At 31.5% G+C, this 27817-nt stretch overlaps 3 protein-coding genes across 6 annotated transcripts in view; 2 read left to right on the top strand and 1 right to left on the bottom strand.

The window, feature by feature from the left end:
- Positions 1 to 27817, top strand: part of LOC139519685 (adipokinetic hormone/corazonin-related peptide receptor variant I-like) — a 237882-nt gene that overhangs the window by 167556 nt on the left and 42509 nt on the right. The window lies entirely within an intron of this gene.
- LOC139519684 (uncharacterized) lies at positions 3242 to 5641 on the top strand. Its single transcript, XM_071311898.1, has 3 exons — positions 3242 to 3702; positions 3917 to 4063; positions 4470 to 5641. The coding sequence occupies exons 1-3, from the start codon at positions 3391 to 3393 to the stop codon at positions 5583 to 5585; spliced, it is 1575 nt and encodes a 524-aa protein (XP_071167999.1). The 5' UTR covers positions 3242 to 3390; the 3' UTR covers positions 5586 to 5641.
- On the bottom strand, positions 5659 to 7926 carry LOC139518603 (uncharacterized). Its single transcript, XM_071310078.1, has 2 exons — positions 7682 to 7926; positions 5659 to 7381 (listed from the first exon to the last, which is right to left on the bottom strand). Exons 1-2 carry the CDS (start codon positions 7846 to 7848, stop codon positions 5659 to 5661), a joined length of 1890 nt encoding a protein of 629 aa, XP_071166179.1. The 5' UTR covers positions 7849 to 7926.

Here is a 27817-nt window from a genome sequence, read left to right as displayed (position 1 = left end):
AAAATGGCACATTGTTCGAATTTACTTGCATGCAATATTTTGAACATCGAAAAAAGACAGACTTTATGTTTGTTAACCATAAATATATCATTGTGTGAAAAATCTTCACGAAAATCTGTATTTTGGTGACATTAATCAATTTTTATTTAAAACCTGGTCTGTTAATGGGTCCGATGTATAAAACTCGGTCTGTTAATTGGTCTGTTAAGAGTTATGAATGGCAATACAAGAATAATTTTATTGCTACTATGTGGGGTGTTGTCGCATCATGAGTAGGCTCAAGACGAACGGCTAAAATATACGGAAACAACACATGAACACTGAAACATAAAATATACGGAAACAACACATGATCAATGAACAATTTAAACAATAGAAATTGAAAATTGATAAAAATGGTTTCAAAAAGTGTAATATTAAAGTAATATTAATTTCATCCAAATCTTGTGGATTCTGTTCAAAAGTCATCTACATTAGTAACAAGCATATTATAAATCAGAGATAAACGTCGGAATGTAACTAAACATCAGTAAATAAAATATATTGGGATGCTAGAATATAAAGAATAGAGAAAGAATAATGAGTAAGATAAATAAAATGTAGAGAAAAGTGGCATAACAATTTAAAGAATACAGAAATAAACAACACCCCAAATCCGGACCCTCATGGTATACACGAGAATCTGGATGGAGATGCAGAATATAGAATAATAGATAAGGACAATAGAGAGTGGTGAATTGCTAAAAAAGAGAGAAAAAATAATAATTGTTTAAAAATACAGACATGAAACACCCCTGGGTGTTGAAACAGTAACGGATTGCGATGTACTCAAATTGGTGACAAATGCTAGAAGTTTACATGCGGACAACTGCAGATGTAGAAAGGAACTAAACGGAATAAAATGAATTAAAACTTAAGATAACCAAATGTAGCTACATTCGATCCTTTCCATTTACTTCTTTAGAATGATTTGTAAACAACATATGATCAAGTAATAGAAGAAAAGAAACCATTGGATGATACTAACGAATTAGGGTTTAACGTCCAGTGACAAATATCATGTGCATATGAGAACGACAACACGTTATATGTATATATTGAACAATTGCTCCAACTTATTGTGTACTATACATATATTCTTATGTTGTTTTGTTATGCCACTGTCCCAGGTTCGGGGAGGGTTGGGATCCATCTAACATGTTTAACCACAGCCACATTATTCATGTATGTGCCTGTCCCAAGTCAGGAGCCTGTAATTCAGTGGTTGTCGTTTGTTTATTACATATTTGTATTTCGTTCATTTTTTTTTTTATATATAAATAAGGCCGTTAGTTTTCTCGTATGAATTGTTTTACATTGTCATATCGGGGCCTTTTATAGCTGACTACTGTATGCGGTATGGGCTTTGCTCATTGTTGAAGGCCGTACGGTGACCTATAGTTGTTAATGTCTGTGTCATTTTAGTCTCTTGTGGACAGTTGTCTCATTGGCAATCATACCACATCTACTTTTTTATATGTATATCTATTTTTTTTTTCTTTTTGGGTTGCTTGTTTGTTACCTATTTCAACCACACTTGCATTAAAATGCATTAGTATTTAAAAAAAACACACATATTATAGATTCTTTATCTACATATTCTTTAAGAACTTAAATAGTTCTCATTAATATTTTTTTTTATATCATTGTTTGTATTGTATTATGAAAATTATTGATGTTCTAATGTTTATGCCCTTTGGGGCTCATAACAGGAAATAAAAAAAAGATCTTCTGTACCCAGTGCTGTATCAGAAAGACACCTTCAGTCGGATTTCAGAACGTGCTACTTTAATTTGAACAGACACAAATATTAAGTCTGATTGAAAACGTTAATAATAAATGCATGCATATTCCAGCGGCCAATCTATATCACGCTAAATTGAAGTGACACACCCTTCAATAAAATGCAAAGAAAGTCAAAATAAAAATACTCTTACTAGAAGGATACTGTTGCACCGTATTGTCATTTTATTTACTCAAGAACATCTCATTCTTAACATTTTCAATGGGAAAATATAAAGGTAGCAAAACTATTGTCGTTGCTAAATAACTCTTAACTGACAAAATTTAATTGTCCAACCCATTAACAGACCTTATTCCCATAATTTTTACTAAAACGTGGTATTATTCACGTTATATTACATTCATGAAATATTTACTAATTTCAATCTATTTTTTAGAACCAAAGCCTTTTATTAAAAAATTGCTGTGCGTATAAGCATAAATACTATATACCTGCGCGACGTCTTTTAGTTTTGCTGAAAACTGCGCAGACTATAAATTGTTTTTACAGGTGGAAAATGTTCTATGATAGATATCATTTTGTTAGACACTTTTCTTTTTTTCATTTGGTTCTCATAATATGCAAAAAATCTGTATATTTAACAGAATTTGACATTAAATTGTGCGTTTTACTCTTAACAGACGTATAACCAACCCGATTAACAGACCAACCTCCCATATAGCCGCATACTCAATATAGATTAACCGACCAATCTCTCTGTTAGCCGAGTGTCGGCCGTGTAACAGTTCATTCAGGGTTTTTCTTTGCGGTCTGTGTTTAAACATAATTTATTATGTCGATTTCTTCGAAAAACCAGACAGGCATTTTGATTTGATTTCAACCAGCATAAATTGATAAAGAAAAAAGTTTTAGACACTTGTAATACCAGATAAGAAGACATTACTTTGTTCATTTGAGTTTTGTCTTATTTCGACATTACATTTATAATCATTTAAAAAAAAAACGTGACCATAAGGGTTGCTTAGAGTACCTATGTTGATACAAGTATCTTTTTCCTCATTGTAATTTGCTAAGTTTAATACAGGCGTAATTTGGGTTGGGGACGTACTTACATTGAGTTATTTGAAATTATGAGATATAACTAAAACTAACATGCAAAGACCCTTTAAACACCAACGCAGGAGAACGGACCTGAAAGAAGTGATGTTGCACTTTAAATTAATGTTACAAAATTCTAAATAACAACAAAATACTTTAATTCACCGAAATTTAATAATAATTGTTATGGCCTTGAAACAACTCTAATGAAAAACGCTTTGAATAAATCTTGATAAAATGTAGTCCAATCTAAGCCTATTAAAACATTTGCAGTGACGTAACTCGATTTTGCTGGTTCATTAAAGTAGCTTACAATTAATCGAAAGTCGCCATGCCTTGCCACGTTTGACTATTAATAGCAAAGATCGGTTGAACTAATAATAGATTACAAAGCTATTTTTAGAATGACATCACAGGTAAAGTTCCCGGATGTCATGCAAGCCATTGTAAACAACGCTTTGCATGAGGCAAATTTCATTGATATATTTTTCTTCTTTCCGACTAATTAAATGGATGAATTACCGCAGCAATCAAAATCTGAAGGAAATAAACATTGTTGCTATGGAACATGTAATAGTGATACTAGGTACAGACATCGAGAAGAAATGAAAGATGTGTTTTTTATCCCTTTCCCTAAACCGACGACTCGTAGGGAAACCTGTCTAAAATGGATCAAAGCTTGTGGTCGACCCGGTAATGATTTCAACGTGGATAAAATCAAACGTTCCACATATATATGCAGCAAGCATTTTGTAGGAGAAAGTGGTCCTACGGCTGAAAATCCTGATCCAATCCCAGCACTTTTACACACAGATGAACAGGTTAGTTTTACATCCCCCTTTTCTTCAACATACATGTTCTTTTTATATGGAAAGCTTTTGAAATTATAAGATTCACTCAAAATTAATTCAGATTAAGCTATTCACTGCAAATTTAGCTTATTCATAACAGTGAATGATACTTTTCCTGTTTATTGTTTAAATTGAATTTAAACCAAAAATATATTTAAACTCTAGATCTTTGTATTCTACACAGGTTGAAAGGTTTGAACGCAAAAGGAAAGCGCCTACACCAAGGAGAAAGCCAATAAAAATTTCAAAGAAGGATATTAAATCTGCTGCTGAAGGTTTACTTGACCTGTCCAATGATTTAAATAACTTTCCTGAGACAACACATGTACATGTAAGTATTTAGATGTTTTATTGAGCCAGTTGACAGAAAAAAATCATTGAAACACAATCCCTTAAAAACTCAAAATAATTCATGAATTAAGTTTGATTTATTTAAAATGTTTATTACAATAGTGCACGTAATCTTAGAAATGGTAAAATCTCTCCTCTGCACACACTTGTGGCTAGAATTTTGTTTTAAATTAGTTACATACATTGTAATATATTACATGTTAATATCTACATGTGCAAATTAGTGCTTCTCCTTATATTATTGTTTCAATTCCAGTTAACAACAATTATTACAGGAAAATCAGTTATTAAATAAAGCATATAAAATAGTAGAAATATTTTTTTTCATATACATGTACAATTTTGTAAATTAATTATATATACAAATGTAGAATATTATATTTCAGGAAACATCATTGCTAGTACTTTGCCCTGTTACAGATGCATCGTCACAAACTGTTGATGTACAGACAAATGACAAAGAAGTGCAAACAATATACGAAAAAGAAGTTTTAAACGCCAAAATTGAAAACATGATTTTAAAAAACCAAATGCGAAATTGTGAAAGTAGACAGAATGATCAGCCAAATGAACAAAATGACACCACCCTATCATTAAAGGCAATTAAAGACAATGATGTTAAAATGAAATTATTCACAGGATTAACATATGCTCAGTTTTGCATTCTATTTAACTTTCTTGGCACTAGTGTTTACAATTTAACATACTGGGATGGGAAAAATGATGCAAAAGAAAGTTCAAGGAAAGGAAACAGAAAACTTGAACCAAAAGATGAGTTATTTCTGACTTTAGTAAGACTAAGAAGGGGTTACAGCATCGATACTATTTCACACTTTTTCGGAATTGCATCTTCTACAGTTAGCATAGTTTTTACAACATGGATTCAGCTACTGTATTGTCATTTTAATGAGTTGAGACATGACATGTTTCCAGAACGACAGCATTTTAAAGTTGGATTACCAAAAGTATTTAAAACTTTTAAAAATATACGTTGCACAATAGATTGCACTGAATTCTTTGTACAAATGCCAAGAGATTTCAAGAGACAAGGCAATTTATATTCCTCGTACAAGAACCATCATACCTATAAATGTTTGATTGGTATAGCACCTAACGGATCAATTGTTTATGTCTCAGACTTATTTGAGGGCTCAATAAGTGACCGAGCAATTATTGAGCAAAGTGGTTTTTTAGACTATATCAACCCAGGTGATTTGGTTCTTGCAGATAGGGGATTTACAATAAAGGACCTGCTTCTCAAACGCCAAGCCTTCTTGAATATACCACCATTTCTAGGAAAAAGAACAAAGTTTACTGCTCAAGAAGAGTTAACTACAAGACGAATAGCCAAAGCTCGTATACATGTTGAACGTGTCATAGAACGTGTGAAAAAATTTAAGTTATTGAGTGGAAATATACCTTTGTCATTGTCTCCAATTGCCAATCAATTAGTATTTGTTGCAAGTAGCCTAGTTAACTTTCAAGAACCTTTAGTTAAATGATAAAAATACATTGAACACTTTTTACATGTGCATGAGTGTATCCATATAAAATATATAATATAACATAAATAATCTATTTATTGACTTGAAGTATTACTGGTGTATTAATGTCTTTTAAAATAATAGGAAACAGTTTCCTAGGAACCCTCATTTCAAACAGCTCAGGGGCAATAACTCGTCGCCAAAGGGTTGTTATATTTCCTATCATACTAGTTATAAGCTGCTGGTCTCGTCTTATTCTCTCTACATTTGGCTTACCAAGAGATGACCATAACACAAAGTCACACCATTCAAGTCCTGTAACTGCAAGCTGGAGTTGAATTTGATAATAGTATGCATGGTGAGTTTTAAGTTCCAAAGAAGCATTCTCAGAGGTTGGGCGAGAGAAACACGCTGAATATAACTCGCTATTCAATATTTTTTTATCTTTCAGAGCCATAAATAAATCAGAAGGTGCCACTTTACGAAATAGTTTTGGACATTTTAATTCAAGTAAACCATATTTCATATTTTCTTCTGGATCAAAAACAAGACCATCAGGTGAACATCCTATTTCTGGCCATAGTTTATTTATCCAGAAGCCTGTTTTTATGACTCTGAAATCTTGTATTTTTCCTGCCATATATTTTAAATAATCAGCTCTGGCTTGCTCTTCACTTTCAATACCATATACAGTGTCTGGTGTAGAAAATGTATGTAAAGCCCAGATGTTATATGAAATAAAGTTGAATAGTTTGCGTTTGGTAGAATCACAATACTGGGTTTCAGTGTTTAAGATATTTCCAAGATTGCTTGCTTGTTTTGATGTTGAGGCAGTGATCCGGAACCATCTATTGGATTTCCAAGTATCAGATTCTGATTGTTGTTCAGTATTTGGTATCATGTAGGCAGCTGTAGGGTACTGTTTACCTTCATCACGTAGATTATCAAACATGATCCAAAATAAACTTTCAAGCTGATCTACTCGTTCTTCTTCTAAACTATAATCTTCATATTGAGAGGAGAGCAAGGTTCCCCACATAGAGGGCTTGCTAGTTCTTAAAGAATTATATTGCATTTCCATTATAAAAGAATTTTTTGTCTCTTTGCTAATGTTTCTTTGGTTCTGTGGCCTAGGATCAAAAGTGCTCAGCTTTTTTGGTCTAGATTTATAGTATGAATATGCTGCTTCTGTTATTTTTGAAGGATTCTTGTTTGATTTTTTCCCCTGGTTCCATTCACATGGCTTACTTGTACACGCAGTTGCATCATAGCCTGATTCTTTACAGTGCTTATTCAACATTAACAGCAGTGCTGCTACATGGTTGCATCGTCCTAGGCAAGATGCTGGACAGGTACAACTTGCATCTAAAACAGCTCCACTAATTGATGACAATGTTATGTGCACAATTCTGTGCTCTTTTCTCATAGATGCATCAACTTTCCCCTTTATAAAATATAAGTCTGAACCCTTTGAATTGTCCATTATATTTGTCACACTTCCACTTTTGACATATTGTTCTCCTTTTGTGAGAGGCTTGGAAGTCATGTGTGACAAGTCCGTATCCTCCTGCTTCCCGTCTTCTCCTAAAAGGACAACGCTCTCCAGTAAATAATGGTATATGTGCCCATAATTAAAATTGACCGGTATGGGTCTAGACGGAAAAGTTTTCCATCCTAATACTGGTGGGATAGCAGGTTGATTTTTTTTTACACTTTCTGGTTTGACCTTTCCAAGTTTTATATCGTACCACTTCCCTTGATCAATGTTGATATCAATTTGATCTACCCTGCCGGAATTGATTACATCATTGCATCTGAAAACAAATAATTTACAATTTGAACCGTTTTATTTATATCAAACATGTCAAAGATAGAAAACAAATATTCTATTGATAGCTCTGCTTAAAATAGCTCACTTCATTCGGGGAAAAAAACATTTGTAAATAAAATTATAATGGGCGTAAAACTTCTTGTCAATATTATTAGTCCTCCAATGAAATTTGATACACAAAAACGTTTGTCACCCGGTGAATCAATCATAAACTGTCATTGGCTCAGGTAAAGTGGTTTGTCAAATGACAAAAGAAATAGGCGTTGTTATTGAGGTCACTCACCTTTTAAGTAGTTCAGTTCGGTTTCCTGATGATTTAATACCTCTGCATTCTAACCATCGTTTAAGCTGCATATTGCTATAATCTTCTAATTTATTTATGTCAAGTTTAGCCCCTGGAATATCTTCAGCAGTCAGATCAATTTTTATAAAATCTCGTGTAGAAGCCATTATTATTGTTGATTGTTTGCATGAGCATCGACCACGTGACAGATATATACATATTCATTACCAATTAGTGACGTAGCGCACGATCTTTGCTATTCGTATTAATGACAAGACTTCCTGCAGAGTTTTGTCATTTTCTATTAATATATATTTCTTATTTTTACCAGACTCGAAGGTAACATAGAGTTCGCCAAATCATGTTTGTGTGATTGACTTGATTAATGCTTTATATTCGTAAATAAAAATTATTCAGAGTTTTCACATAAAACATTCTGAATTACAGTTCAGCCGTGACCCTATTACAGTCAAACCTAACCTGTCTTGATTGAATGCGTATTACTGGCTAGATTAATTGCCTTGTCTATATTAGTACAAGTGAATGTCACTCTTCGTCAGAAAATGTATCCTTAATAACAACTGGACAAGCGTCAATGTGCCGAATAAAGTCATGTTAACAAATAACTAACACGTGATCGATTGCAATTTCGCGATGCAATCATACAGTGATAAACAGTCTGATGAATATAATTTTATGAAACAAGTAAGGAAAATAGTGGGCGATTGTTTTGGAACTACAGGGAATATGTTTAATTAAGTCTGTTGTTTCCGTACCCCAATGAGATACTTTTATGATATTGCCTGCCACTTATATGTGTTACAGGAAGTTATGCCTACGTTCAGGGAAATCTGTAATTGTTCTTATTAAATTTTGCTCTTTTTGGAATTTAAGTGGCTGATATCCGATTACTCAATGTGGTATAAAATTGAGAGAGAACATAGGGTTTATGTATGAAATAGATAAAAACCATGCCATATATCCTCCAATAACAACCCTTTGTGATTTTATAAGGCAGTTCATCTACAGAAATGAATGACCATCAACACCGAGGTTGTAAGTTGAATCCCAATCGTTTCAAGGCGCTCTCAATACAGTCTGAGATTTAAATAATAATTGAACTCTCATGCTGAATGTCGCCATGTATGATTTTGACTTTTCGTCTAATATCCCTTTAGACCATTCAACTCCGCGTGTGTTTATATGATAAAACATTCCTCGGTCACAATACTTTGGTTCGAGTGTTCCTGATGAAGAAACTAAGTTAACAGTTATTGGGACGCCAAAAAACTAATAAAGTGTTATTTTTATTTTTTTTCCCACGCGTGACCGTGGCAGGGGCATTCGACTTCAATTATAATTGCCTAGAATTTTCATTTTCAGTTTCCCTACCAAAGGTCGTTAGTTCTATCCGGGCACTCTGGCTTCCTCCACCTAAAGAAATGACCACCTCGAAATAGCACAATAGCACTAAAATTGCCTTTAAATACCGATCAATCAATCGCGTTCGATGTGTCAGCAACTGTTACTAAACATGTCTATAGTAACTAACATTTGGGTTGACCGCCAGTTTTTGTCGGTTTGTTTTTATTGTTATTGCTGAAGTCGTGCATTTGAATTTTAATTTGCGGTTCAGTCTTTTGCTTTCTCTATTAGGGAAACTTTTGTTTCTTCGACTTGAAGTTTTCGAATTCAACTCTCCATGTTATATACGTTTCAAAGTTGACTAAAAATACAAAAATGAAAGTTAAAAAAAAATAAAATGACTTTGATTAGAAATACGTATATGAAAAAGAAAACTTTGCTCATTGTTGAAGAACTTACGGTACCCTATAGTTGTTACTTTCTTTGTCATTTGGTTTCTTGTGGAGAGTTGTCTCATTGCCAATCATACCACATCTTCCTTTTGATAATAACTCATAATTTCTTATATACAAAGTACATTAACCTAACATATGAATTATCTTAACATTTACATCATCTTCTTATCAAATCCTTTTATTCAAAGTATATTTTATGGTTTCATCTCCTATGCTAAAGCTTGTTTTATGGTATAAAAAATGACATAATATTATAACAATAATGTTTTTCTCCATTTACGAATTTTAATACAGATTATATATTTGGAAAACATCAATGGTATACGGTGACATTTCCGCTATGTGGGAGACTGAAAAAAGTTCCAGTTTCTTTGGAAAATCCTTTTTAAAAGCTTCCTTGTATGAACAGATAGGGCACAGGTAACTGTGTCACTAAGTATAACCCAACTGCAACTCTTGCTGCAAAAATTCTTTATAGAGAGATGTTTTCTTTTTCATTCAACCTATAAAAAATGAAAAATATCGAACTCCAAGGAAAAGTCCTTTATTAAATAGCAAAATCAAAAGCTCAAATACATCAAACGAATGGAAAACAACTGTCATATTGCGGATTTGGTACAATAAATTCCTTCTTTATACAAAAGGTGGGCAAAACCTGGTTTTTTATAAACAGGCACCTTTGAACAAGTTGTGTTTATTAATTGAGAATAGTAACACATTATATATCATGTATGGTAACATATTATATAATCATGCGCTTTCATTGTGGTATATGGTGGTAGAATGTTGTTTATCTTCTTGTTTTTTTCGCTGTTTGCCATGGCGTTGTTTGTTCGTCTTTAAATTGTGATTTCTAAATTCCTTGTACAGCCTCTATTGTATAAAATGGGATTTTGGTTCTTCTTCGTGACTGAAATATTGTATCCGAGAGAAAAAAATCAGAAAGAAGCTTAGTAATACGTTTTCATTGATTGTGTTACGTTCCATCAATAATGATTCTCGCGTCAATAAGCTTTTATTTTTAACTTCAAAAACGTAGTATGGTTTTATGTACCTTAATCTCCCCTTTCTACTTCAATGCTATCTAAATTTAGTAATTTACTTAGCACTAATTGAGTTGCAAGCAGACTGTATTGACTTTTATAGGTTTTTCTTACGCAATAGATTTAACCTTGCTTTGAACGGCCTCAAAATTGAATTATTGCGTGTTCATTTAAATTTTTTACTTGAAAGAATTTAGCAATTTATCAATTAATTATGTTGCGGAATTTTTTAGTTGACGTACTATCGCTTTATTGTTAATGCAATTTTCTGCCGCTTAAGTTTTGACGCATGCAACAATAACCTTTCGTAATACACTGAGTAGCTTATTTTCAAATTACGTATTACGTGTAGCATTGCAAATCAGAGTTAATCGAAAGAAAGTTTTTTTTCCGTTGTTAGGTGCATGATTTTCATATTAAAACAATGTGTTTTTATTATTTATTCCTTTATGTGTACGAATTACCTTTTCTTTTTTCTTTTTTTTTTTAGTTTTTTACCTGTTTGGTTTGAAATTTGAGATAACAATGCAGCCTGAATTCGGTGTCCTTTATTTATTTATAATGCCTCTGCCAAAACATGTGGCGTGCCTAGTAGCTGCCTGTTCATAGAGTTTCCTACGTCTAACAGAGAATATTACGTACCCAAATGAGCACTGTAATATGAGCTTTTGCTCCAGGTTTAAAGAGTCAATATGACATTGAGAAGAGGCACACCAATACAGTCGTCGTATATTTGCTTTAGTTTTGTTCCGTGCGTATTGTGTTATATATTTGATAAACATTATTCCTTCTTTGTCGTTTATATATATTTTTATTAGGTACCAAAAAAACGTGTATACCTAACTGTGCACACAATAACACTTTATATGGTTCTAAATTTATAATAGAAAGCAACATTTGTTCCTTGATAAATGTACTAGTATTAGATAATTATATAGTTCACTGAACAGCTGATCTACAGTAAGAGGTAGAGTAACTACAATACTTTCCATTATTTAGAAATATAATGTTGTACATTCAGAAAAAACATAGCTGACCAGGTGTACGGTTAATAACTTCGTAAACAATTGATTGATAAGTTGTTGTTTGCTAAATGCCAAGCGGCAATTAGTAAGGTAGGTTGTGGAAAATTGCCAATCTGCAGGTAACCCAATTGAAATGTTTCTTTTCAAAGTTTAATAGATCGCTTTTGAATATTGAGCTTCTGGAATGCCTTTGATTGCGTATTAAAAGCATTCTCGGATAACATTTTTATGCACCAGATGCGCATTTCAACAATAAATGTTTCTTCAGTGATGCATGATGCCAAAATCTGCCCGTCTATCTTGAGGAACTCGTTAGTGCCTACCAACCATCAAGATCTCTTAGATCGGAAAATGCCATGCAGCTTATACAACCTCGTGTACGCACCAAAATCTATGGAGAAAGACGTTTCGACAAAGCTACTGCGAGCCTCTGGAACAATCTTCCTAGCCATCTGAGACATGAACACTCAATCGAACTTTTTAAGAAAAAATTTGAAAACCCATTATTTTAGACTCGCTTTCAGTGATTACATGTAACTTTTTATACTGACAATGACTTTTTAACTTCGTTCTTTTCGTTGTAGTATAATATGCCTTTTAATTATGATAATTAATTTTTTAACTTTTCTGTTCCTTTTGGGTTTTTTTTTAATATGTGTTTCAAAATTTTATTTCATTCTTATTGCATTGATTGTTTTAATGCTTAACACCTTTTTTTTTAACTGCATTGATTGTTTTATGTTAAGCGCTTAGAGTATTTTTTAATTAGATAATGCGCTATATAAATATTGTAAATAAATAATATTTGAAAATGCAAAACTTATTCAAAGATGAAGACCTGATAAAACCAAAAGAACATGAAGTTTAGACAAGTCAGAACAAGGAATGAGCTATGAGTGAAGGAGATATATATACTAGTACTCTTTTACTAAAAATTATTTCCCAAAAAATATATCGTGAAATTTCAATAAAAAAAAATAAGTATTGCAGCAGACCAATGCTCATCTACTCCAATCCTTTGCATTTCAAAATGTGATTCTTAATTCCAAACAACCAAGGTTTTTGGAAACACTATTTCTATAAATTACAAAAAATAGAAACGAGCTGTCGATTTTGGTTTTTAGTATAGTACAAAGAAACAAAATAAGTGACGTCGTCAATGAAATGTGACACGGAATATTTTAGTGAATAGAAATATTTAACAAGAACAGTGACGCGGAAGAATCTTTTTATTGAATTGTAAATTACTTGATTACTTCGTGTCAGGATCGTTCATGGTGCAAAAAGGGTAATTCGGAGTAATACTATTGATTGTATTAAGTTATCTGTTAACAAGAATGACAATTCTCTTGAATTCAGTTAAGCTATGAAAGTATATCGTTAAAAAAATCGTTCACAGGAATCTCCTGGTGTGATGATGACGATTCCTGCTTAATACCATAAATCACCTCGTGTGATGATGGCGAGTCCAGCTTAATACCAAAAAACAAAAGCAAAAAAGGAAGATAGCAACGGTAATTTCTTTTTTATTTGTTTCTCGAACCTCTTGAATGTTTTTGTAATTTGACTTCCATACAACACTGTTCTATAACTTATATGGTATTAGTTATAACCTCGAAACAAATCTTAAAGTAATTGTCAATCTGGTCTTTGGGAGATTTGTGTCTCATTGACCAATTTACCGCACCGCCTAATGACGTTTACAAAACAATCAGTGTTGGTGTGTAGTCTATGTTGTTGTGTTAACGAAATACAAGAAAATGTTTTACTTTCCTCAATGTCAAACACAATCTTAATTGTACGATTGTTGCTCCGACATGGTTCTTCGATTGTAACTTAAATAAACCTGCCTTCGATTGATTTACCATAATCGATTTGAATATATATATATAACTCGTCTAAACATCAACCCAACAATGTTAGATCTGTAAATTTGCTTTCGCAAATTTTTGGTTCTTCCCTCGCCGGGATTCGAACCCATGCTACTGTGATATCGTGACACCAAATCGCCTGCACTGCAGCCGTCCCGCTAGACCACACGACCACCTGGGCTCTCAAAAAAAGAGCTTTCGCTGGCCGTGTGTTACCTTTCCTCGTCAGTTTTAATCTAGCGGCGTACTACAGTACATGATATATAAGGCATGAAGATGTTATTGTTACAGATCAGCTAAATTATCTATAGTAAAGGATCCTACAAATTAATGTAATATACAGTCACAGAAAATAATTATATTTATAAGTACGTCTGAGTCAGTGACAACTCTACAAAAGATGTATCCATCGGATCGCCATCGATGATGGTGATACATGGCTGTGTACATAATGTATATACAACTCGTCTAAACATCAACCCAACAATGTTAGATCTGTAAATTTGCTATATATTCAATTTTAACCTAAACATTTGAAGTCCATATACAAAAAAATGAGCTGTGAAACAATGCTTTTGAATCACAATACTATGGTATGTAGATATTCTACCAGTATGTGTGTCTGAAAAAAATCTGATTTCACTTCACTAGAAAATAAAGCCTTATTTGTATTCAAATTTTGTCCGAGATAATTCTTGCTGTTGTAGGATTGTTCGTGTTCCGGTGAAAGATAACGTAATTTTTCAACAATTTCAACACAACAGCGACTGTATCTAATAACAATTTCCTCTTTTATTGCACAATGATTGATAAAATCCTTGAAAACCTAACCAATAAGTATATCCTAAGGCTTCCTCAATTGTAAAACGAGAAAGATTAAATGATGCAATTTCTGTGCAATTATTTTCATTACCAATTTTAATCAATTTCAAATTGACAAAATGCAAGTTGGAGAGAGATATAATTCGAAAAGTCATTTATTTTCTTCAACTGAATATCTACAAATTCATAATAAAGTGCGAGTCAGTGACCCTTATGTTAAAGAATACATTATTTTAGATAGTAGTTTTACCATCGGTCGATAAAATAATTAATGCTAGACAAAAATAAGATGTGAACATTATATCTTTTCGGTGGAGGGCTTATTGTCTTGACATCAGAATTGATGAGCGAATTGAAATCAGTAAACAAATCGCATTCATCATTACAGAAATGACACTGGTGATAATAGCCGTTTTTGTCTCCTAGTCAAACTCGAATACGTTTTACCGACATATATTCACAATGCCAGTAGCAGAACATTTATTTGGATGTTCTTTTATAGAAAACACAATGTTCTTTTACACCAAACATAGCTTTGATTTTCTTTTCAATTCATATAGAGTATAATAAATCTAGTTTCTTTTTTTTTCTGTAATAAGTGGAAGTCCATGATTAACTAATTGAAAATAGTTTTCATTTTGGATTGTTACGCATTAATTCAAAATTCTGTGTTGTCTGTATGCATTTAACTTGTTTGTTTGTTGTTGTTGTTGCTGTTGTTATATTGTAACGAATCGGGCACTAATTACACAAATAATACGCAATATTACTGTGATCAGGATGCGAATGAAATAAGTCCATGCAGTTTCGGTTTGAACGAAAATGTTACAGTATTGCTAGACTTGACCATTGTACGATGACGTTACTGCAAATGTGTGTTGAATACTGCAACAAGATACTTATTATAAAGCAACCTTTGATGTTTAAACTGTACTTTTCTTGAAAAAGCTGGAAAGATCTGAATTGTATTTGATTTTAATCTTATTCATATTTCGATCGTAATGAGCACTTTTATAGTAGTGTGAACTGTAAACATAACTGCATTGGACAATCTTTCTCGATTGAACTCGACTATAAAACAAAGTACGTAAAATTAGTTTGAATCAGCTATATTGTACCACTGGTGTAATTTAAGTCGCGTGCTTACTCATGACTAGGCAGACTGTGTCTTGTGTATGGAACGCCAAAACTGTCTTATAAGTACACCAATTAGATCTATATTCCCACAAACAACGTGTATTTATACACCTCAGAAGTAGTTTTACATCACAAACCCATTTATACATCCAGCATCTAATCTAGATTACTTCAATTAGAGTACATCGTTCTCCAGTAAGAAGAGGCAATCACAAAATGAAGGTCAAGTTATGAGTGTTAGATGATAAGTGCAGAAATGCATTCTTATAATATCAGACAGCCTTACAAAAACTTGAAAAAGTCTAATTTGCACTCTTCACAACTTAAGTTATAATATGCAAACAATATAAAAATAAGAATATACCAAAAGTATGGAACGCCAAAACTGTCGATAAATACATCAATTAGATCTATATATTCCCACAAACAACGTGTATGTATACACCTCAGAAGTAGTTTTTCATCACAAACCCATTTATACATCCAGCATCTAATCTAGATTACTTCAATTAGAGTACATCGTTCTCCAGTAACAAAAGCAATCACAAAATGTAGGCCAAGTTATGAGTGTTAGATGATAAGTGCAGAAATGCATTCTTATAATATCAGACAGCCTTACAAAAACTTGAAAAAGTCTAATTTTCCCTCTTCACAACTTGAGATATAATATACAAACAATATAAAAATAAGAATATACCTAAAGTATGGAACGCCAAAACTGTCTTGTTATAACCATTTTTCATTATATGATGTGCATTTACCTTTATATTGATATGCACTTGTCATTATATGATTTGTATTTACCTTTATTTGATGAGCACTTGTCATTATATGATGTGCATTTACCTTTATATTATGTGCAAGTATCTTTATAGGATGTCTTAACATCTTTATATGATGTACAAATACCCTTATTTAATGTGCATACATGCTTATATGATGTGCATAAATACTTATATGATGTGCAAATGTCCTTATATGATTTGCAAACATACTTATATGATGTGCAAACATTCTTATTTTATGTACAAATGTACTTATATGATATGCAAATAATTGATCTTTTAAATAAAATCTTCCTGCGAAATATTTAAAACGTTAATTTTTGTTAAAATGCACTGTCTCACTTTTTCTTAAAAATGCACTCTCGCATAAAAGATTAAAAACCTATTTCTAAAATTTAATGACTTTAACGGTTTGCTCATTATTGTAGATCCCGTATATTCATTATTGCAGACCCATCGATTAAATTCATAATTTGACAATTTTCCATCAATATTTGGTATGATATTTTTCATCTTAAATCGAGGAACAAACATGCCAAGGTTGATCTCTTTTAAAATAGCTACAGTCAAATTAATTCTGCAGAAGCGCGCTTGCAGATCAGAATTAGTTAAGAGGTAAACAGTAATCATTCTAATCATAATCATGTTCATTTGCCATAACGACGATGAAAGCACATCATATAATGACTTTTCGACATCATATATTGAAGTTAACCTAACCACATGATATAAGATTACAAGCACATAATATAATGATGCAATCACATCATATAGATATGTTTGCTCATAATATAAGGGAAAATGCACATCATATAAGTATTTATGCACATCATATAAGTATATATGCACATCATGTAAGTATATTTGCACATCCTATAAAGATGTTTGGACATCATATAAAGATACTTGGACATCATATAAGATACTTACAAAAAATATAAACATATTTGCACGTCATATAAAGGTGTTTGCACAGCATATAATGACAAGTGTACATCATGTAAAGGTAAATGCACATCATACAATGACAAGTGCACATCATATAAAGGTAAATGCACATAATATAATGAAAACGGTCATAACAAGACAGTTTTGGCGTTCCATACTTTTGGTATATTCTTATTTTTATATTGTTTGTATATTATAACTCAAATTGTGAAGAGTGCAAATTAGACTTTTTCAAGTTTTTGTAACGCTGTTCTGATATTATAAGAATGCATTTCTGCACTGATCATCTAACACTCATAACTTGGCCTACATTTTGTGATTGCCTCTTCTTACTGGAGAACGATGTACTCTAATTGAAGTAATCTAGATTAGATGCTGGATGTATAAATGGGTTTGTGATGTAAAACTACTTCTGAGGTGTATAAATACACGTTGTTTGTGGGAATATAGATCTAATTGATGTATTTATAGTCAAGATTATTTATCATTTCTATTTGAAACCAGTATTGATCATGAATTCTGTTTACAGAATCGAGTTCAAGAATTTCAACATAAAATTAACTAACATACATATATGCAACACAAAATTGACATACGGTGTAAATGCACATGCAACACAAAAATAACATATGGTGTACATGCATATGCAACACAAAATGAACATACAGTTACATGCATATGCAACACAAAATTAACATACGGTGTACATGCATATGCAACACAAAATTTACATACGGTGTACATGCACATACAACACAAAATTAACATACGGTGTACATGCATATGCAACACAAAATTAACATACGGTGTACATGCATATGCAACGCAACATTAACTTAGTCATGCATACGAATACTTTCATTTTAATACGAAGATCGACACTAGTGTAGCTAATATGTTAATACATCTAAACATATTTAGTTTTTATGTTATATAATATTATTAGTTACATAGTGTGCTAGTGACCTAATACGGTATATATTGGGTCGCTCTCACCCAATATGTAATTTATTGACCCCATATTTACCGTATTACGTCACTAGCACATTATGTAATGAATTTATCTCACCGACTATCTTAACGTGTGAAATTTAGACTAGTGACCTATGAAAATGAGCAAGTGTTTAATACTGTTAGCATTAAGAAACTACTTCCATTGATCCTACAAAAACAGAAGCCAAAAATAACAACTTGTTAGGTTTACATGTGTATGATGAATTTATTTCCATGATTTCTTGATCGTCATTTATTTCGTCTGTTGAAATTAAACCTTTGAGATTTTTCTCAGTACCGTTTTGTTTTGATAAAGGGACGTAACACCACTACTAACCCGTTACCGTGTATGAAATAAGCCCCGCCTCCCTTCATACCTAATATGGAATATAAAGGGACGTAGCACCACTACTAACCGTGCATGAAAAAAGCCCCACCTCCCTACTAAACTTATATGAAATATACACGGTATCAAAGCGGCCGCTTTTAAACAATCATATTCATAGAAATGTAAGAAAGGTAAGATAAATCATGTTATCGATATATATTTAGACAGACTTATATAGTACAAATCTTGTATAACTGTTGCATTTGCAGTTCAATAAAAAAAAACTATACGAGTTGTCTCCTTTGAGAGATTACAATACAAGTTTGTATACATTGTTTCATATTACAAGATGTACAAGTCAACCCAAAGACTAGTGTCATTTATTAAAATGTTCTACCTATGTCACAACTGTAACACGAAGAAGCGACATGAAATACACAATGATAATATGTTTAAAGTCTTCATGATTTGTTTTACAGTAACGATTGAATATCTTTTTAACAACTGATCATGTAAATGTTCCAATTGTCGTTGTCACAATTCCGTCTTCTTCATCTCGATTCATCATTGAATGAGAAAATTATCTGAATGTGTTCTTTCATTGAACATCACAACGGGTTCCACCCTTAAATCAGGATTTGTTTTCCATCTCGGAGCGCTTGGGTTTGGAGAGATTTGTGTTGTTCTGTCTGTAGTTTTTGATACAGTGTTTTGTAGTGTTAGGTTTGTTGGTTGATCTTCGAATTATGAAATTTTATTGTTCTTTTGGTGTAGTCCACTCATTTTTTTTAAGTCATGGTTTAGGCATTACAATGTTATTATAAGAATTATAAATGTTTCGTTTTTAGACACTTTTAGAGTTGACAAAGTACACATCTTAAGATTGAAGCACGGAATGGAACTTGGAAACTCTACAAAAAGAAGCATTCACCTATTAACGCTTGTGAGTTTATTAATTCATCGTGATAATGCTTTCACATGAATTGAACTGTTGAAATATACAAAGTCGCACTTCTTGCATATTTTGCCTGACTAATTTTTTTAAAGAGTCAGTTCCGTGGCTAATACTTATTGCACTTTCTGCAAAATGTTGCAGTCAATATTTATTTTCTAGATTTTTAATAGCATTAAATGGAAATTAAGAAAAATCGGAAGTTGTAATCGCTCCATGGTAATGCAAAAAGTATGTTAGTAGTTTAGCAATAGTGTCATATTTACAGTACACAAGTTAAAATCATCATCATGCTAGTGATTTTCAACTATTCTTTATCTGTTATTGTGGAACCAAATTGATTTGTTCTATTCGTTGGTCGCACTTACATAAGCCTACCATGTAGCAATATAATTCAATATGTAAAATGTCACGACTTTCCTTGTCCTTATAACAATATTAAATGTCAAAGAGTGTTATTTACATTGAAAGTATACCAGTAATACCATTTATAACACTGTTTCTTTCATTTATTTCGTATAATCCTTTAATTGGCTATTTACGATAACGTATAAAAACACATTGATTTCGCTGCTGGAGCTTAATTCAAATTTTAGTACCCATGAAATCTGTTTTACAAATTTATTTGTGATTAGGAACGCTTAAAATGACAGATCATATCTATTTCATTATTTTTCTACTTAATCTTTATACGAAACATACATAAAAATGAGTTTGAATTTGATATATTGCAGCTCTGGGAGTAATTTAAGTCGCGCACTTGCTCATTACAAGTATGACGTAAACTTCTTTCTTTAATTGTTAAAGGAACTTTTTTTTTTTAATTTCCGCAAAATGTTCAATAAGTGTTAAGGCATTTTATTACTTCTGCATGACATTTTTATTGCATGTTATACAATTTTACCCAATTGTTAAATGCAATATTAACTTGTGATATTTTTGACATCTAAATAAAATGGGTGGTTCTTCCGAATGATTCATAATAAAAGATGCAATCTGATTCAGTTCGTTTTGGGTTTATTCAATTTCAACTCGTACATGTAAATTTATATTTTCCTAGAATACTTTAGCAATGTAATGCCTAATCGTTTTATAAAATCAATTGTAAATCAGTTTCATACTTCAGACAATCAAGTTGTCCTTAAGCATGATTTTGTGTTTAGCGCATTACTGAATTATGACAAATATTCAAAGAATTTAATGCAAGATGGTTGTTATCAAACAATTGATTTTATAAAACAGAAACCAATTTTTAATATCACTAATATTAGTGAAAAAAGAGAGTTCAGAGAAAAATAGGGCAAAAATGTAGGATAGAAAATAATGGGGTATTAAAATCTAAAACTAGAAAATGATGGGATGCTAAACTCTAAAGAAAAGACAACAATGGGATTAAACAACATAGAAATGCAAAAAATAGATAAAAGTGACATAAAATAATAAAGAATACAAAAATGAAGGATCAGATGAGATACTGACACTGTGATTGAATTATGTTAACACTTATTTTACATAAGGTAATTTATAGCGGTTGCATCATGTTAATTGAAATTAAAATATCAATTAAAAGGTTAACTTCTTCTTGTCTTTATCTTTTTTCTTGATGTTGTTTGTCTTTTTTGTTGTAGTTTGTTAATTGCGTTTTTGTCCCTTGAATAAGTTTATTGACGTCAATCGATACTTTTTAATTTATCTTATCAAAAATAAACTTTCCCATATGGAGTCATGCAACTTATAAACATTCTATTGTGTAAATGGTGCTTTGTAATGGCATATAAATTATAAGATATTGGCAAAAAATAAAATCACAAAAATACTAAACTCTGTGGAATATTCAAAAATGAATGTTCCTAATCAAATAACAAAATCAAAAGCTCGAACACATCAAACGAATGAATGACAACTGTCAAGACCTTCATGTATGTACCATAATCCAGTAGCACTGATGTCATTGGTAAATTGGATAACAATGTACCATGTGTAGTGATCTAACTTTCTTTCGATACTTTATCAAGAAACGCTGTTTCTGTTTTCGATTCAATTACCATTAGAGTAGTATTTGCTATCAAGATCTCGACAGGGGAAGATTAGAAAACATTTTCCACTTGTAAAATTTGATTTGTAGATAATTTAGTAAATTACTTTTACTATCTTTTAAAAGATTCTATATACTTGTATTGTGAATTGCTACAATAATGTCTTCCCGTTGACTCATTGTGGATACTAGAATAATAATGTGTACACCAGATGCATGTTTCGTCTAAAAAAAGACTTGTACGTGACCCTCTATTTTTTTTTTTCAAACGGCCAACTAAAGAACGAAATTAAAGAGATTTAAGGAACAACATTTTTAAAGGTTTCAAAAAACAGCCGAGGTACTGGATTGGAAATTTAAATTCTTTAAAATTTTGAAAAAAAATGTAGCAGATGATGATTAAGACAACCAATTATTTTAACCTAAAAAAAACTTTGAAATACTTTATTGAAACCACATCTCAACGAATACGAAAAGTAAACACCATCCATTGAGAACTTCTTAAAAGTAACTTGTCGACCTTAGCAGTTTTACCTGTTAACTTATGCCTTTTTATAATTAAAAGTGATCATGCTTTAGAAAATGAATGCACATGTGGAAAGTGGCGTTAATATATTGCTTTTAACTGCGAATTCTTTTAAAAGGGTCACAGGTTCATATGAGCAATTGCAAAAATGTCTGTATTATCTTAAATCTATCAGTCTATTAGCTATAAAACAGTTAGTTTGTGAGTTTTAAGTAGTCGTTAATGTCAGTGTTTCTTTGTATAACTTATTATATATATTAGTTAAGTTTTTTGCCTTCTTGAATATTAATGCACCTAACAGTTTTGCAATGCATTTGATCACTTCTGAAGTGAAGCAGCAATACACAATTATGCTTATAAAACAATGTGCTTGATTTACCTTTTTTCTCTTATGTTCCAAAGAGTTTTCTGCCGCTGTTTTTTCCGGTATTATTAAAAAAACAAGATGCAATTGCCAATTTGATTAGGAATCAGAAAATTCATTTTAAATCCTCATTTAGGATTGTAACATGATAATGTCGTTTTGAGATATCTCTGTATATATATCATGTATGAAGGTTAGTTTTTGTAATGAGAAACTTAACCTTGAATGATGAATATATCTGATCTAATATCAAGAGTCAAGGCTAGATGTGACATTGACTTTATTATAAAAGATGATAGCTGCACAGAGCATTGCCTTGACCCTTGTTTGAGCCTTTCCGATATGTCATAGCGTATAGATGGAAAAAATATTATTATGTACAGACAGTCTCATCAATCTCATATATTTGTCTTTTGTTGTTGTTTGTTTATCTCCAGTAACATATATTTCATGCATATTGAGTACAAGCAGTATATAGTGTTATATGAATAATAACAATAACCATTTATCAAACTTAAGGGATTGCACATTTAATCTTCACGCTGTTTACTAACGTATTCTCCGATTAACCAGAGAGCTACAAACGAACAAATAGTAAAATCACCAAAATACTGAACTCCGAGTAAAATTATTAACGGTAAGTCCCTTATTAAATGACAAAATCAAAAGCTCAAACATCAAACGAATGGATAACAACTGTCTTTTCCGAAAAAAATGACCCCAAAGTCTTAGAGGAAAATAAGTTTAGACGCTTTGGACCCCTTTTTTGACTAGATCTTATGTTTTTTCAATTTACTTGCTTTTAAAACGTTTTGCCTTTATTTGTACTCATTTAAGGTGACAGAGTACAGATTGAAGTTTTCTTTATTCTTGGCTTTAGCGGAATTATTATATGTTTTATCAAGTGCAACATATGATAAGCAATTACAGGTCACTTTACGATGAACAATTATAGGTCACCCTAGTACGACAATCAATTATAGGTCACCCTAGTACGACAATCAATTATAGGTCACCGTACGATCTCTAACGCTGAGAAAATCCCATCCATAAATCAGCAATAAGAGACATATGTCCCGAAAGTAGGGCACATGTATAACGAAAAGTATGTGTGATTTACTGTAAATCAAATAATTCGAAATATTTGTTGTCTTTATAAGTAATGACTATAGTAGTACATTTATATCTTGCAGTTTTTCTTTTGTTGTATAAAAATGTGTTCCAAGCTTAACGGTGAATAGACCATAATGGCATTGATACATCTTTTAATAATAAGGGACCGTGAGGTCTTCTCTTTTTTTTTTTGTGTCCAGTTACACACTAAATTCTGTTCTCAAAAGGAGCATGCACGTTTCGAAGTTAGAAAAGATATTAAAAAGTGAGAGATTGGAAATTTTTAAGTCAACACCTTTTTTTTTTTTGTTAATTAAATATGACTTGCCAGTCACTTAAAAATCAACATTGAATTAATAGACTAGTTATCAAAGGTCTAACAATAAACATTTTTGTTATGAAGTTTTCGAGGATGTTGACCTTTTACCTCTATGTCAAAACAAAAAAGCATTTAATACGCACAGAGAATAACATTGAACACAAATATTTTAAACTAGGTTTGAAAACAAAACAACTTGTAAATACTGTATACTTTTTAAGAGCAAATGCAATGAATTCCTTGCTATTTCATGAACATCAGAATTTTACCAGAGCAAAATACATAACAAAATACTTCGATGTCATATTTCTATTTGTGTATCAGCTGTATCGTTTAATAAATGGAGTTTAATTACTTGTTTATGTACGCGGTAATTGTATAATGTTCCTGAAGATATTTGCTTCCTGTTATCTTTAATAATATTATAATTCACCGTTTGAAGTTTGTTTCTTATGTCCAGGAAATGGTAATTTAATCATTACAAGAATTTTTAATACATTTGATGTCTTTCCATTTGCAGCTATTTAAATAAGAATAAGTATTTTAGCTAGCTTGTGTGATACTAGGATTAGATGATGCGCTTTTCATAGAACTATTCTAAGCTCTAACAAAAGTGAATGAATGGTTTGCTTCCTTATACGTTTTCTAAAAGAAATGTTTCGATAACATGTTATATGTTTGCTCCAGCAAAACACATGTGTTACAGTGAATTTTGTAAAATATTTGAATAAATAGTGATTTTGTGAAAACTCTTGAATAATTAGTGACTGTGTAAAATCCCTTGATTAATTATTGATTTTGTAAAGTCCTTCGAATAATTAGTGATATTGTAAAATCCCTTGAATAATAAGTGATTTTGTAAAATCCCTTGAATAATAAAGGCAACAGTAGTATACCGCTGTTCAAACTCATAAATCCATGGACAAAAAACAAAATCGGGGTAACAAACTAAAACTGAGGGAAACGCATAAATATAAAAGGAGACAATTAGTGATTTTTTTTAGTGATTTTGTAAAATCCCTTGAATAATTAGTAATTTTATAAAATCACTAACAGTTTCAGGTGGTTTATCCCACTCCAGTGCTCAGAGAAACGAAAACTTAAGTAAATACTTGAGAAATTTCTAAAGCGTAACAGAAAATTACCACTTGCAATTTTCAACGGCCTTTTTCTTTTACCTTGTCTCTTTTGTATGTTGATGGTGTTCAAATCCAATTCAATGATTTGGTACTCACGAGAAAAGCTATAACTGCGTCTTTTGAAACATCCGATTATGTTTAACCCTTTTTTATGAATGGTGTTTTTTTCAGTTTCCGTCCAGAATTTGCATTTACAGTAAAATAATTTTACGCATTCAATTATACTGGAGGATACAATTAAAAGGGTGGTGACATCAAAACAAAATCAAACTTATTTATGTAATACTATTTCCTGAGTCATACATATTACTGCAACAGAAAACGTCATAATGTAACACACCCTGGAACTACCAGAACTTGATGGGTGTGTGCTAGTGCTAAAGTTATGTCGTTTAGTGTTTAAGTATGTTATTGTAGTTTGAAAAACATGATTGATTGTAGTAAAATATCAATTTTGAACTGACTTACATCAAAACAAATGAAAAGTGTCAGATGATAAATCCAAAAGCATTAACTAGATAATACTTGCCACAATACGTTGTAGAAAGCCAGAATCAGCTATTTCACACAATAATAGTTTTATTCTCATTTTAAAAAAAACAAGAAAAAAAGATATGAATACTCTTGTTCTTTCTTTCTCGAAATAGATCAATTATATATTTCTAAATGTCATACTGAGATTGATTGTAATTTATGAGGTAAATTGAAAGAATAAAATTGCAGAAATTTAGTAAAAATTATTCAATCAACGTTACCGTTACCACATACAATTAGCAGAGTGGAGGGCAGCCCATGCTTTACATTTGCCAAAATTTCAAAAAGCTCGGCAAGTCTCGAGCTTTAGATATCAGAATTTAACTCTTTCGAGTGGAGAAACATCGTGATGGAATCTATATTTCTCCTCACTTGTGAAATAAAACTCTCAAAAATTGATCGCTAAATGATTAGACATAAAAAAAAAAACGACGTCAAGTTTTCTTTTCTTTTAAATTTCCTATTGTGACGTTATGAAGCAAGGCGATAATGCCTGCTTACCTCACATATAAAGAACAAAAATTCCTGCAAATCTCTGAAAAGTACGTAAGGATACAAATTATAAAAGATACAGATTCCACAATTATTACATGTACTTGTGTTTTACAATACTCTCCAATTTTTACTCTACTATTTCAATTACATAAAGATATCATTAAGCCTCTAAATTCTTATATTTAAAACTGTTTAGAGTGATAAACAAATAATGAACATACGTGTTGCAGTTGTGGTGGAATCTATTTTACTTTTATTATTGTGATATCAAAAGCAATATGTACTTTTAGTTTTTAAAAATCGAATATATTTGTTCTCGTACCTAAACACTTTAGGCTTCCTCGGTTTAAACATCAATCATTCAATGCTCTGACATATCAGCTAACTTGGGATTTGTAACAAGTCTTCGATCTTATATTATTATAAACCCTAGTGCTTTGTTTTTACCATATTCACGTCAATATTACACTCAGAAAATTGATGAATTAGTTTTAATATAGAATGTATGATACAGGTTGAAACCTACAATATCACTGTCCAATTTCCTAATCTTCTCATGAATTATGAGTAAATAATGATAAGCATGATTGATGGATGAACTAGGTTTTAGTACAGATGTAATATTACAGTCGATCACTTCTTAAAAAGATACAATCAGAGGTCATTTATCAAAATCATTTTGAAATATTTACTTTTGCTACTACATTTTGATTTTGTTTTAAAATACAATCATCATATAGGTTTTCATTAAATGAGAAGAATAAAACTGCAAAATAAAATATTTTCATAAACACACTGTATACACAAATCATACATATCAGATAAATTATTCTCATGGCTATTTATCCCATTAGAATAAAATGAGAAGTGTTTTCTTTTCAAAACTATTTGAATTTGTATATATATAAATAAACTACAATCTTAATTGTTTGGACCAGGAACACGGGATTTTGTTTAAGTTAATTCATTAAAGAGCTCGACATTTATCTGTTTTAATATACATTCAGCATTCTTCAATATTGAGTGCATTTTCTACTTAACTTATTAAACTGATAAACGTAGATAGGTGCATTCATCTTATCACAAATGGACATTATCATTACATAGATCGTAACAAAACCTTTGATAATAGTTATTAAATCACAACAGCAACTTCATAAATGTTATCCTTCTTTTTATACTTTCACATTATTACATTGATTAAGCAAAGTTGAAGGAGAACCTTATAATCACTGATTAGAATTAGCAATTTGCACTATAAGAGTATAGTTAGAATGACTTGTTTTGTTTCTTTTGATGAACAGTGCCTTTGGGACACTTTTTGCTTTCAACTAAAATTTCTGTCGCCGTCTTATGACAAACAGAAAAACAATGGTACACATGACACAACATAGAATACTAAAGAATAAACAACATGAACCCCACCAAAACTAGGGGTGATCTCAGGTGCTCCGGAAGGTAAGCAGATCCTGCTCCACATGTGGCACCCGTAAATGTATCATTTCCGTTGAAGATGCTTTTTGAGTAAAACGAAATATCTAAATAATTATAGAATTTGAACTTATTTCATTTAATTTGAACACGTGTTGTATTTTTAAAAAAACATAGGTTCTTCATGTTGTTTAAAACATTACGAGGATGTATTTCCTTCCTAAAATGTTAAGCTGATAAGCGTAGAAGCATACCAACTAAACAGCAATCGTCATACATAAACGTAGAAGGGTGCATTCATCTTATTACAAAATGGACATTATCATTATATCAGATAGTAGCAAAATCTGTGTTGCTAATTATTTAATAACAACATCAACTTCATTAGTTTTATGTTTCTATTTCGCTTGACATTATTACATCAATAAAGAAATGTTGAAAGAGAGTCTTAAAATC

The sequence above is a fragment of the Mytilus edulis genome, chromosome 4 (genome assembly GCF_963676685.1).
Source record: "Mytilus edulis chromosome 4, xbMytEdul2.2, whole genome shotgun sequence".
In the NCBI taxonomy this organism is placed as follows: Eukaryota; Metazoa; Mollusca; class Bivalvia; order Mytilida; family Mytilidae; genus Mytilus; species Mytilus edulis.
Note: the sequence above shows the minus strand (reverse complement) of the source record. Positions and strands in the feature narration are given on the sequence as shown.

Coding starts and splice junctions, on each gene's coding strand:
- LOC139519684 (XM_071311898.1), top strand. CDS start 3,391: ATGGATGAATTACCGCAGCAATCAAAATCTGAAGGAAATAAACATTGT. Junction 3,703..3,916: donor TTTTACACACAGATGAACAG/GTTAGTTTTACA, acceptor TATTCTACACAG/GTTGAAAGGTTTGAACGCAA. Junction 4,064..4,469: donor CTGAGACAACACATGTACAT/GTAAGTATTTAG, acceptor ATTATATTTCAG/GAAACATCATTGCTAGTACT.
- LOC139518603 (XM_071310078.1), bottom strand. CDS start 7,848: ATGGCTTCTACACGAGATTTTATAAAAATTGATCTGACTGCTGAAGAT. Junction 7,382..7,681: donor CGAACTGAACTACTTAAAAG/GTGAGTGACCTC, acceptor ATTTGTTTTCAG/ATGCAATGATGTAATCAATT.